This window comes from Choloepus didactylus, chromosome 11, assembly GCF_015220235.1.
Source record: "Choloepus didactylus isolate mChoDid1 chromosome 11, mChoDid1.pri, whole genome shotgun sequence".
NCBI lineage: Eukaryota > Metazoa > Chordata > Mammalia > Pilosa > Megalonychidae > Choloepus > Choloepus didactylus.
The window spans coordinates 80,194,896-80,207,733 of record NC_051317.1 but is presented as its reverse complement, the minus strand read 5'-3'; the positions used below and the strand labels follow the sequence as shown (position 1 = coordinate 80,207,733).

At 34.6% G+C, this 12,838-nt stretch overlaps 1 protein-coding gene across 4 annotated transcripts in view; it reads right to left on the bottom strand.

The window, feature by feature from the left end:
* MTREX (Mtr4 exosome RNA helicase) overlaps positions 1–12,838 on the bottom strand; it is a 144,657-nt gene that overhangs the window by 93,884 nt on the left and 37,935 nt on the right. For 3 of the 4 annotated variants that reach the window (XM_037798848.1, XM_037798850.1, XM_037798849.1), the window contains 3 exons: positions 12,063–12,125; positions 11,061–11,173; positions 831–1,005 (listed from right to left, as the gene is read on the bottom strand). In XM_037798848.1, coding sequence (XP_037654776.1) covers positions 831–1,005; positions 11,061–11,173; positions 12,063–12,125 — 351 coding nt within the window. Of the gene's footprint in view, positions 1–830; positions 1,006–11,060; positions 11,174–12,028; positions 12,126–12,838 lie in introns of all 4 variants that reach the window. The other variant, XM_037798851.1, reaches the window with a different exon arrangement.

Below are 12,838 nucleotides of genomic sequence, written 5' to 3'. Positions count from 1 at the left end.
AAGAACCACACTTCGTAGGATATGAGAACAACTTATAATCATAGTCTATCCAACATGCTAGACCCCCATATCTGGTCTATTTTTTTCTGTCTCTCTCTCTTCACAACATGGATATTTTCTAGCACCCCTTATCCTTAATTCTGGAGTTAAAGAAAATCCTCCAAAGATGGAAGAAAGTTTTGACTATCAAAATTAACTTACTTGAGACAACAAAATGAAAAGTGACAATGCCTTTGGCTGGCTCTCCAGACCTAATTGATGCTCTCTATTGTACCATATGCTTGCATGTATAAAATGCAAGGATATAATTCAAGTACGTACAAAAGTACTTAGTATGGTAAAGATAGCCAATCATGTCCAAAACATAAGATGTTATAACTATACGCAAAACCAAACTGGGATTATGGGAAATAGCTAAGCATAATACAACATATTTTTTAAAGTTATTTATCTATTTGTATCAACTCAGGTGGAAAAGAAAAGAATCACATGAAAAAGAATTACTACTTACATGAATATGCCTGAAACTATATATACAAAGCCATGAAAACACTTTGATGTTACTGACAGGCCTCTGAAGATACTTGATGAAGAAAAAGTTCTATCCATATTTATGACAGATAACAGAAATACTGGCAATTTAGAAATAAATTTATATAATTACTAGACCATTTTACGACAAACTTTTACCATTTCAAATAAATGTATTCAGATAGTAAAGTGTGACATTTTATTTATATAGAGCAACTGATAAAACACTGGATGTTCTAACTGAAGACAAGTTAATTAAATTAAAAAGTAAAAAATGGATGAGGTGCTATATAAATTACCTCTGTAGTCATAACAAGACAAGAAGCTGTAGGATTAATAGTAACATCTCCAGTCATAAGACCAACATCTTGAAATTCTTCATACATTTCACGATATTTCTGGTTACTCAGAGCCTTAATTGGGCTGGTAAATATTACACGCTGTTTTTCTCTTAAGGCCAATGCAATGGCATACCTAAAAATGTGAAAGCAATAAGAATAAGATGATTATAAAACTTTTTCTACAAGCTTTCTGATTTTTATTCATTAATACATAAATTATCTACAAATTTTCCCTAATAACTTGTCTTAATGGACTTTGTAGAATGTAAGTATCTTATTCTCTTTACTACAGACAATCTATTGCACTAAAAATTATTCTGACAAATCTCAAAAGTACTACCCTAAATGAACAGGAACATTTTAACTTTAATATGTCTCTGGGAGTTAATGTAACCAAATTACTAATACCAATGACTACTAGTGGTTCCACTCTACTACCTGCAAACAAGTAAAACACCTTCAGTTCTGTGGATGAGTTCCCTGAAGTTTAGAGCCTCTGCTGTCAGTTTCTATAGAGACAGACTACATAAATGATTAAGTAAGACTAGAAAATGAAGGTTTTTCTCTTTTGAGTTTCATAAGTAAGTTAATCTGTATATATTCCTTCCCAAAATGTAATATTTATCAAAAAAGTCCTTGCCTGAAAATTATGGTGGCTTCTATTATAGAAGACATAATCTTATAGAAGGCAATATAGGAATTTTGTTTGTTTTTTAAAAAAAAAATTCAATGGAGTTAAGTATTTCAATATAGACCATGAAATCAGGACTAAGGCTGGGACTTCATTAGATACTCCTTGACTAAGATAGAGTTCCAGTCTTCAAAAGTTTTATGATCGATATGGGGATATAAAAATATTCATCCCTGCCCTCACCCCAAATAATGAAATAAGTGATTAAAAAAATTAAGTTACCCAAACATGATCAAATATGAATTATAAAAGATATACACAAAATTGAAAATACAGGTACTACAATACACTATCTAGTTTTGACAAAAAAATGGAAGATATGCAAACAAACAAACAAACAAACAGGAACATGTGATGCAGACTTAGAAAAAAAAAAATCAGTCATAAGAAACTTACTCTGGATGGACCCAGATGTTGGACTTAGCAAAGACTCCAAAGCAACTATCAGAAACACATCCAAAAAATTAAGGAAAATATATTTTAAGAATTAAAGGAAAGTAAGATGATACTTCAATAGGCAATCTCAGCTCAGAGAAACCAAAATTATAACAATGTTACTAATGAAAACTTTATAGTTAAAAGTACAATAACAAATGAAAAACCCACTAGATGGGCTCAACAGCAAATACGGGATGGCAGAAGAAATAATCAGTAAAGATGGAGGTAGATCAAATAGAAATGATCAAATCTAAAGAGAGAAAAACTGAAGAAAAAGAGATACTCAGAGACCTATGAGACAACCTCAAGCATCCCAATATACATGTAATGGAAGATCTAAAACGAAAAGGGGCAGAGAAATATTTGAAAAAATAACACTGAAAAACTTCCCGAATTTGTTCTTAAAAAAACAAACACACACACATTAATCTACAGATCCAAGAAGCTCAATGAACCCAAGCAGAAGAAACTAGGGGAAATAAAAACAAAAAACAAGTAACCCACACCTAGAATCATTATAGTTAAAGTGGAAAATGACAGAGACAGCAAGAAAGTCTTCAAAGCAGTAAGAAAAAAACAACACATATGGAGAGACAACATTATAATTAAATCTGACTTCTCATCAGAAACAATGAAGTAAAATGAAAAATGTTAGTAGAATGATATATTCAGTGTTGAAAGAAAAAACTGTCAATGGAGAATTCTATATCCAGTGACAGTATCTTTCAAAACCAAAGGTGAAATAAAAGACATTTCTAAATAAACAAAAAGTGAAGGGTCATTGTTAACAGACCTGCTCTGCTAAAAATATTTTTTTAATCTTTCAGGATGAAAGGAAATTACTCCAGATGTTAACCTGAATCCAGTGAAAAGAACAGAAAGCACTGGAAATAGTAACAATGTGGGTAAACATAGATAAATATAAAAGACTACATGGCCGTGCGAACTTGCACAGGTGTTATCTATACGTGTGCATGCACATACATATGTATTTCTCTTTTATTCTCCTAATATTTTCAAAAACATAAGGACTCTTAAAAGCAATTAATTGCTTCATTACCAGATTTATAAAATTTAGAGATATATATGACAAATACAGAACAAGAAACCAAGAGAAAATGTAATATATTAAAACAAGGTTACAATATTTTAAAGAAATTGCGATTGTGATTTAGCAAAAGATACATTCTATAAGCTCTGGATCAACCACCAAAAACACAAAACAAATAAATAATGCTAAAAAAAATCAAGAGAAATTAAAATATGACTCTAGAAAATACTTGTTAGACACATAACTAAATTAAATATGAAAGAAATATACACTTACAGCCACTAAAATCTCCAGTCTCCTTTACCTTCATAGGGCGTGCCAGTTCCTTAAAAATGGCACAGAACACTTTACTGCTCCATCCAGTATTGTCTACACATAGGATGCCCATGTCAGGTAAGATTTCCTGGCTTACAGTTTTACCTATTTGGTGATGCTAAGAAGAGGTTCCAGCCAAAGCTGCTGAGGTTCTGGGCATCAGGGCATCAGGATGAGAGGAACACACCAGAAAAGAAGGAAAAGAAACCACTCCAAACAAAATGCAAAATGCAGGATTAAAAAACCGGATTAAAAAAACAATATCCAACTACACACTATCTACTAGAGATGCACATTAAATTCAAAGACATGAACAGACTGAAAGTAAAAGGATGGAAAAAGACATAACCACCCAAAAATAGTGACCATAGGAGAATCCAATTAAACAAGACAAAATCAACCAGCAGAATAATGTACTAGAAACAAAGGGATAGTCAATGAAAAAATTCCAGTGCATCAGGAAGACGTAACAATTATAAAGGCGTATGCAATTAACACCAGATGCTTAAAATATAGGAAGTAAAAATTGACAATTAAAAGAGGGAATAGACAAATCAACAATTATAGTTTAAGACTGCAATAATCATCGCTACATAACTGATAGAACAATCAGACCAAAAGCAGTGAGAATACTGAAGGTGCAGGATACTACACCTAACAATACAGAATACAAATTCTTTTCAAGTACACACAAAACATCCTCCGGTATAGACCACATGCTACGATATAAAACAAATAAATTTTAAAGTATTGAAATCATACATAGTACCTTGTCCAACCACAAGGAAATTAAATTCATAATCAAATATTGAAAGATATATGGAAAATAGCCAATGCTTAAAAATAAACATAATAGGATATCACGAGAGAAACTACAAATTAACTTGAATGAAAATGAAGCAGAACATTATCAATTTTTTTATGGGATGCATATAAAGCAGTTCTAAGAGGGAAATTTATAGTTTTAAATGCTTCTATTAAACATGAATAATTACATAAAACCAACAAAGTTTCCACCTCCAGAAATTAAAAAAAAAAATCAAACCCAAAGTAAAAGAAATAAAAAATGAGTGGAGCATAAATCAGTGAAACAAAAAAGAGAAACTAATAAATAAAAGTTGGTACTGACAAACACTTACTGAGCTAACAGCCAAGTAAAAAAGAGAAGGCACAAAGAACAAAAATCAGGAATGAAAGAAGGAATATCACTGAGGAGCCCATAGAAATTAAAATGAATTTAAAGAAATTATATTAACAATTTCTACCAAAAAATTAGACACTTTAGACAAAACAGACAAATTTCTCAATAGACAAAAATTAACAAAACTGACTCAAGAAGAAAGAAAATCAGAATGGATCTTAACAAGTAAAGAAATTGAATTTCAACCTACAAAGTTTCCCACAAATAAAAGCCTAGGCTCTGATGACTTCACTAGTGAATTCTATACCTAACATTTAGAGAATACCAACCCTACACAAACTCTCTAGAAAACAGACTTCCTAATTTATTTTATGAGGTCAGGATTACCCTAATACCAAAGCCAGACCAAAAAAAGAAAAAAAAACATAATAAAATTACTGACCAATATTATTCATGAAAATGTCTACCTATTAAAAAGCTTGTAAAAAATATATAAGCAAACAGAATATGACAACATATACAAATGATTATCTGCCATGAACAACTGAGTTTATCCCAGGAATGCAAGGTTGGTTTAACATCAGAAAATTAAATAATATAATACACCAAAAAAGTAGGAAAAAACCAACAACTGATTATCTTATTAAATGGAAAAAGCATCTGACAAAATATAACACTACTTGATAAAAACTCCTGAGCTTTTAAAATTTGTTTTCCTATATTCCCAACTAGGAATAGAAGGGAATTTCCTCAAACTGATAAACGGCACCTAGGAGAAACCAACAGCTAACATCATACTTAACGGTCAAAGACTGAAAGTCTTCCCCATAAGTTCAGGAACAAGGTGAGAATGTCTACTCTTACTACTTCTATTCAACACTGTTCTGGATGGAAACTGCCAGTGCAATAAGAAAAAGAAATTGAAGGCATCGATACTAGAAAGGAAGAGGTAAAAATGTCTTTATTCACAGAAAAAAGGTTCACCTATGTAGAAAATCTTATGGACTGTACAAAAAAAGAGGTATTTGAAAAAATAAGCCCAGCATGCAATGTCAGTATAAAAAAAGCAACTGTATGTCAACATATAAGCCACGAACAATCCAAATATGAAATTAATAAAATAATGCCATTCACAAACACATGAAACATAATAAAATACTTAGGAACAGACTTAAAATGTGTATAAGACCTATACACTTAAACATACAAAATATACTAAGAGAAGTTAAGAAGACCTAAGTAAATGGAGAAATACATCATGGACTGCAGGACTCCATACTGTTAAAAAGGATCTACAGGTTCAACACAAACCCTATCAAAATTCCACTAGGTTTTTTTAGTAGCACTTAACAAGCTAATATAAAAATTTTATTAGGAATGCAAAGGACCTAAAGAGCCTAAATAATTGTGAAAAAGCAGAACAAACAGGGCTCGCATTACTTGATTTTAATAATTACTATAAAGCTAGTGTGGTATTGGTATAAAGACAAACACAGAGATAAAAAAAACACAAAGTCCAAAAAGAAACCTATGACTTTATAGTCAATTTAAAGAGAATTCAATAGTCAATACAATTCAAACATTATTCAATGGGAAAACGACAGCTTATTCTAATGTAACAATCTGATATCCACATGAAAAGATGAATTTAGACCTTTATCCATATAAAACACAAGAATTAACTCAAAGAGAAACACAAATCTAAATGTAGGAGCTTATACTATAAAATTTCAAGAAGAAATCAGGAGTTCTGGGAATCTGGCAGATTAGAAAAGACAGAACAAAATTCTCCATGGAAAACACTAGATAAAGGACAGAAAGCACTCCAGAACAGCAGTTCAGAGTTCCAACGGCTAGACAGGGACATCTACACCCAGAGAGAGTCTGTAATTGGAGAAACTGAGAGATTGTGTTTAAGGCTGGTGTGCATTTGGTGCAAAAAGTCGCTGGGGAATGGGCAGTTGGAGCCAGCTGAGAGCACAGATGGGAGCAGCCATCAACATCCCAGGCATCCTGTTCAGCACTTGGCTTGGGTAATAAACCTTCACAGACCTGCAGCCAAGAGCCCCCATGCCAGGGACTGGCAGTTGGAGCAGGGAGATGGGCGCGAAGGGGGCAGCTTTCCATGCCCCATGCAGCCATCTTTGTGGTTGGCTGGGAGATAACCCTTCACAGCCCCATAGCTGACAACTTCCTTGAGGGAATTCGGGATTTGGCAGGCTTGTGACAGAGTTCACCCCTACTCCATGGAAGACCACGGTGTGCACTGCCTAGAACCAAGGGTGCCACACAGAAGTGCCAGGAGCCCTCCCGAAATCCCAGGAACTTGTGGTTGCACAGCAAACAGGAACTGTGCAGAATCTGAGCTGGAATATGAGATGCACAGCACTGCAGCCCCACAGTACTCCACTTGCAGCCCTGGGAACGGCCAGGACCACTGTGTACTGGAGCAGATTCCCTGCCAAACTGCAGGGCACGCCCACCACCCATAGGGCTGGCAGTCCCAAGTGCGCATGGGAAATCGATGCACTGGTTAGACTTCCACATGGTTTGGACCCCCACTCAGTGCACAGATGAAGTTTGGGAGAACTGGCTTGAGGGGAAGAGGTGGCCAGGAGCACCATCTGCTGGTAGGTATGGGAAAGTGCACTCCACCAAGCTGTAGCTCTGCCATATTACAGATAAATGTTCAAATTAATCCTGCACATCCTAATAGAACTCAATCAAGATAAGCAAATGCCAAGGGGCCAAAAACAACAGAAAACTATAAAGCATATGAAGAAACCAGAAGATATGGATAACCGAAACGTACAACTTAAAAAGCCAGAGGAGACACAGAACTTGGAGCAATTAATCAAAGTAGTACTCAAAAACATCAATATTATGGCTCAAGATAAAAAGGACATGAAAAAGACCCTAGAGGAGCATAAAGAATTTGCAAGAGTAAATAAAAAAAAAAAAAAAAACAGCAGATCTCATGGAAATAAAAGATACAGCTAATCAAACTTAAAATATTCTTGGAACACATAAGAGCAGATTTGAAGAGATAAAGGAAAGAATTCGCAAACTGGAGGACAGGACTATGGAATGTGAAAGCATAAAAGAATAAATGATGACAAAACTCGAAGAATTGGAAATAGATTTCAGGAAAATGATGGACAACATGAAGTGCAGAAACATAAGAATCATTGGTGTTCCAGAAGGAGAAGAGTAAAAGGCTAGGAAGAGTATTCGAAAAGACTGTTGGCGGAAACTCCCCAACCCTTCTAAATGACATAAATATGCAAATCAAAGATTCCCAAAGAACTCCAAATAGAATAAATCCAAATAAATCCACTCCAAGACATATTCTGATCAGACTGTCAAATGCTGAAGAGAAGGGGAAAGTTCTGAAAACAGCAAGGGAGAAGCAATTAGGGAGATGCAAATCAAGACCACAATGAGAAACCATCTCACACCAATAAGAATGGTTGCCATTAAACAAACAGGAAACTACAAATGCTAGAGAGGATGTGGAGAAATTGGAACACTTATTCATTGCTGTTGGGACTGTATAATGGTACAGTCACTTTGGAAGTCACTTTGGTGGTTCTTCAGAAAGCTAAGTATCGAGTTACCATAGGACCCAGCAATTTCACTTCTCAGTATAATACCCCAAAGATCTGAAAACAGTGACACGAACAGATATTTGCACACTGATGTTTACAGGGGCATTGTTCACAACTGCCAAGAGATGGAAACAATCCAAATGTCCTTCAACAGATGTATGGATAAAAAAATGTGGTATACACATACAATGGAATACTACACAGCAGTAAGAAGGAACAAGGTCATGAACATGACAACATGGATGAAACTTGAAGACATAATGCTGAGTGAAATAAGCCACATACAAAAGGAGGAATATTGTATGTTACCACTAATGTGAACTCTGTGAAAAATGTAAAATAAGGGGCTTATAATGTAGAATATAGGGGATCTAGAGACAGAAGCTAGTGAAGGGGGAGGGGGTGATAATTCAATATGTACACAGATATGATAATGAGTGTGAACTTAATGGTATGGGAATGGTCAGGTGTGACTATGGTTCATTAACAGGATTGGAAGTATCAGTGACGCACTGGAAGCGAACTTGTTCATAAATGGTTGTTTAAAGGCATGTAACCCACAGAGTAACACCTCAAAGCAAAATAAGTGTTAGCATGATATACTTACAAGGTATGACACTGGTGCAGAGGGTTAACAACAGAGTGCTATATTGAAAAACTACCCATTACATATTAAAGACTATATTTAATTGGAATATCTTATCAACACTACACTAAAACTAGGGATGAATAAATAGCTGATAAGAGCTCTGGATACATTACATTATGATAATTGTTGAGAGTGATGATGATTGTACAACTAAGTAAAGATAACGTAAGAAACTGACCATTTACCTCGGATTAGAATATATATTAAGTGAAATTAGGAACCCACAATTTAATAAATCAAGCCCTCAACTTGACAAGGCTTGCTCTTGTGAAACTCAGGGTTATAAACGGGAGGCTGAGCCCTCCTATAAATTTACTAAGGGGCATGCCCAGGGAATCTCTTTTCTTGCTCAGATGTGGCGCTTCTCTCTCTAAGCCTGACTTGGCAAATACATTCTTGAACCTCCCCCCTACGAGGGACACGAGTCCCTGGGGAATGAATCTCCCTGGCAACGTGGGACATGACTCCTAGGAATGAGCCTGGCCTGGCAGCAAGGAATTGAAAATGTCTATTTGACCAAAGTGGGGAAAAAAGAAATGTAACAAGCTGAAGTCACAGTCACTGAGAGATCCCAAATAGAGTTGAGAGGCTATCCTGGAGGTTTCTCTTATGTAAGCTCCAGCTAGACACACCAAATGCCCACAGGATGCCATACCCTTACCAAAAGTAGTCCCCAAATACCTAGGCCCCTACCTGAGATTCTATAAAAGATTCACTCACTAAGTTTTATCTTTCAGAAACTTACATCCACCAGAGTGTTTCTATGCCAGACAAGTCCTAAAACACAGAGGCAATGGCCTCTTTAAGAACAACCAGATGCAGCCCCCTTCCCCATACTGTCAACACCCTCTTTCAATATGAACAAGTTAGACTGCTCACTGTTAGACACTCCTGAAGATGGAGAAAGAGACAAAGTGAGAGGAAGAGGTAGCAACAAATAAGATAAGATATAACAAAGGTCTATGAATACTGAAACTTTATATAAATATATATATATTTTTACATGCTGGGGTTTGGGAATAGCTGGAAGGAGATAAATGACATGGTGGAACCGTAACCTACAGCATCCTTTGAAATTTTCTCTATAACTACATGTTGAATTGTGCTTTCAAAGTCTTCACCTTTCTGTATATACCTTATATTTCATAATAAGGAAAGAACTGAAAGTGTGGAACTGTAATTCATAACAATTTTTGAAATTTACCTATATAACTGCTTGTTGAGCTGTACATCAAAAGTTAACACCTTTCTGTATATATGTTATATTTCACAATAATGGAAATAGTTGAAGTTATGGTACTGTGACCCATGACGTTCTTTGAAATTTGCTAACTACTTGTTAAATTGTACTTTGAAAATTATCACTGTTATGTATATATGTTAAAGTTCACAATAAAAAATGCATTAAAAAAAGAAAACAGGAGGAAATATTTGATCTTGGGATAGGTAACTATTTCTTCATATGATATTAATACTGATCCATGAACAAAAAATTGGGAAACTGAACTTTACAAAAGATACCATAGGAAAATGAATGAAAAGACAAGCTACAGAGTGGGAGAAAATATCTATAAATCTTGTATCTGTAAAGAACTTGTATTCATGAAAAAAGAACTCTTAAAATGCAATATGACAGAAAACTCAATTTTAACACTCAGCGAAGGACTGAAACCAACACTGCACCAAAGATGTTCAAAGGCTAAGAAGCATATAAAATAATGCTTAACATCATTGTTCATTAGGGAAATGAAAATTAAAACTACTATGCTATACCAGAACATACCCACTAAATGATTATAATAAACAAGATGGACAATACCAAGTGGTGATGAGGTTATAGAGAAACTGGGCAGCCTTAAACATCACTGGTAGAAGTCTACCATGGTATAGCTACTGTGGGAAACAGTTTGACAGTTTACTAAAGAGTTAAATATATATTAACCATAAAATCCACAGATTCCATACCTCAATAACCACACAAAAGAAATCAAATTGATAAAGGGCATCAATGAAAAACATACAGATTAACATCAAGCTTAATAATGAGACTGACTGCTTTTTTCCCTAAGAGGAGGAACAAAGCAAGGATATCCTTTCCTACCACGTCTGTTAATACTGTAGTAGAGGTACTAGTCCTAACTAGTGCAATCAGGCAAGAAAAAGAAATAAAAAGGATCTAAAATAAAAAGTAAAAGAGCCTTTACTTGTAGAAATCAAACAGAGAAAATTCAAATTTTTGAAGTGTGAGATAAACAAAGTTATTGTAAAATTTCATTTAAAAAGAAATCTACTCACTCAGCGCATACAGTTTTCCCAGCTGATGTATGTGCAGATACTAAAACAGACTGATTGTTATCAACACATTGAATTGCTTCTCTTTGAAAGGCATCAAGAATGAATGGGTATTCCTATAAAAATAAAATATTAATAAGTGCATGAAAATAGTTGGTCATATCAGAGCACAGTTAAAATCAAACAAGAAAGTACCCCTTAAAGGGTTCTGGGAGCATTCCTTTACTATTCTTTATAGAAAATATGCCCACCACTAGCCAAAATAGGAATAGTAAAAATATCTTTAAGTACACAGCATAAAAGGTTGGTTCTCCTGGTATATACACTAATAGTAATGAAATAATCACTACCATTTAATGAGAACATGTTTGATAGTAGGCACCAAGCAAAATATTTTCCATATATTATTATTAGTCTTCACAACAGCCTGTTTCCTTTTATAGACAGGAACTAAGGTTCTTAAAAGTACACTCCCTCACTTAGGTTCACTCAGCTAGCTGAAATGAAAGGGGAGGCAGACTTCAAACATATGTGTATCAGACTTCAAAAGTTCATGCTTACTCTCCCACATCATACTGTCTTTTTCATTTGGAGAAAATAACTCGGAAAACAGCTACAATAATTTGTTAACCTAAAGTCTATCAGAACTTCAAAACCCATTTAATACAAGCATCTAACACAAGCATTATAGTTTGGGTTCCATTGGCGATTTGAGAATCCCACAATATTGTATGTAAAACTTGTACACATGCATTTTTTCCTAGAGAACATTAACTTGCATAGAGTCTCTTTTAAAGGCTGAGAATCACTATCTAAATTTTTCAAAAACTCATCCTGTGATACTAGTTTATACAGTTTGTTCTCACTGTATTTGCCTCCAGGTGGCTGGAGCTCCTTGGTATGCATACACACTGAGAAGTATAAAAATCTCATCTAAAAAAGGTCTTATAGATTCTTAAGAAAAGACTCACAAACTGTACAAACTGATTCATCCAAAGCACAGACCTTTGCAGCTTTTCCAACTCGAGGTTTAAGTGGTAAATAATCTTCATTTGCAGGAAGCGCAACCTAGTGTCAAATTAAAATTCAAAAAATCACCAACTTACTATTGGGGAATTGTCACATCTGGCAGTCCATAATCACTGAGGGTGTGAAAATTAAAAGTGATGAACCAGAGAGTGTCTGATAATCTTAAGACACTGTAGAACTAAATAAAACTGCCTTTAAAGAATAAGACAAAGAAACTAAAACAACAACATTCAAAACTACCCCTACCAGCATCTGTCTCACAGCAAAGTTAAGTAAAAGATTACATGTCTATTTTCCTGAAGAAACTATGAGTTTATTAAGGTCTAGGGCTTATCTTTGTTATCTGTCTTCCACATCTAATGTCCTGGCAATGTTTACATGTTTCTAACTGTAGAGTAGGAAACTATTAAATTTAGAGTATAAATAGTCCACAGTGCAAAGTAAGGTAGGCAAAGAAATTAGAAATCATTTCCAATAAACAGATATTAGATAAGATTAGCTGCCTTAATATCTCTGAGACACCTGAAACTCAGAGCTAGAGCTCAGCAGATATGAATGTCAGTACTAGTGCATACAGCCACTGTCAAAAAAAAAAAAAAAAAAAGCTGAAAAAGAGCCCAGACTTCAATTAGTGATATGAATGAAGCAGATCTGGTTAAGACCAGGGCAAGCCAGGCTAAAGGATAAAGGTTGAAACTGATTGTGTTTTAAAACTTCAACTTTCATATGAGACCAAGGGAACAGATATCTAT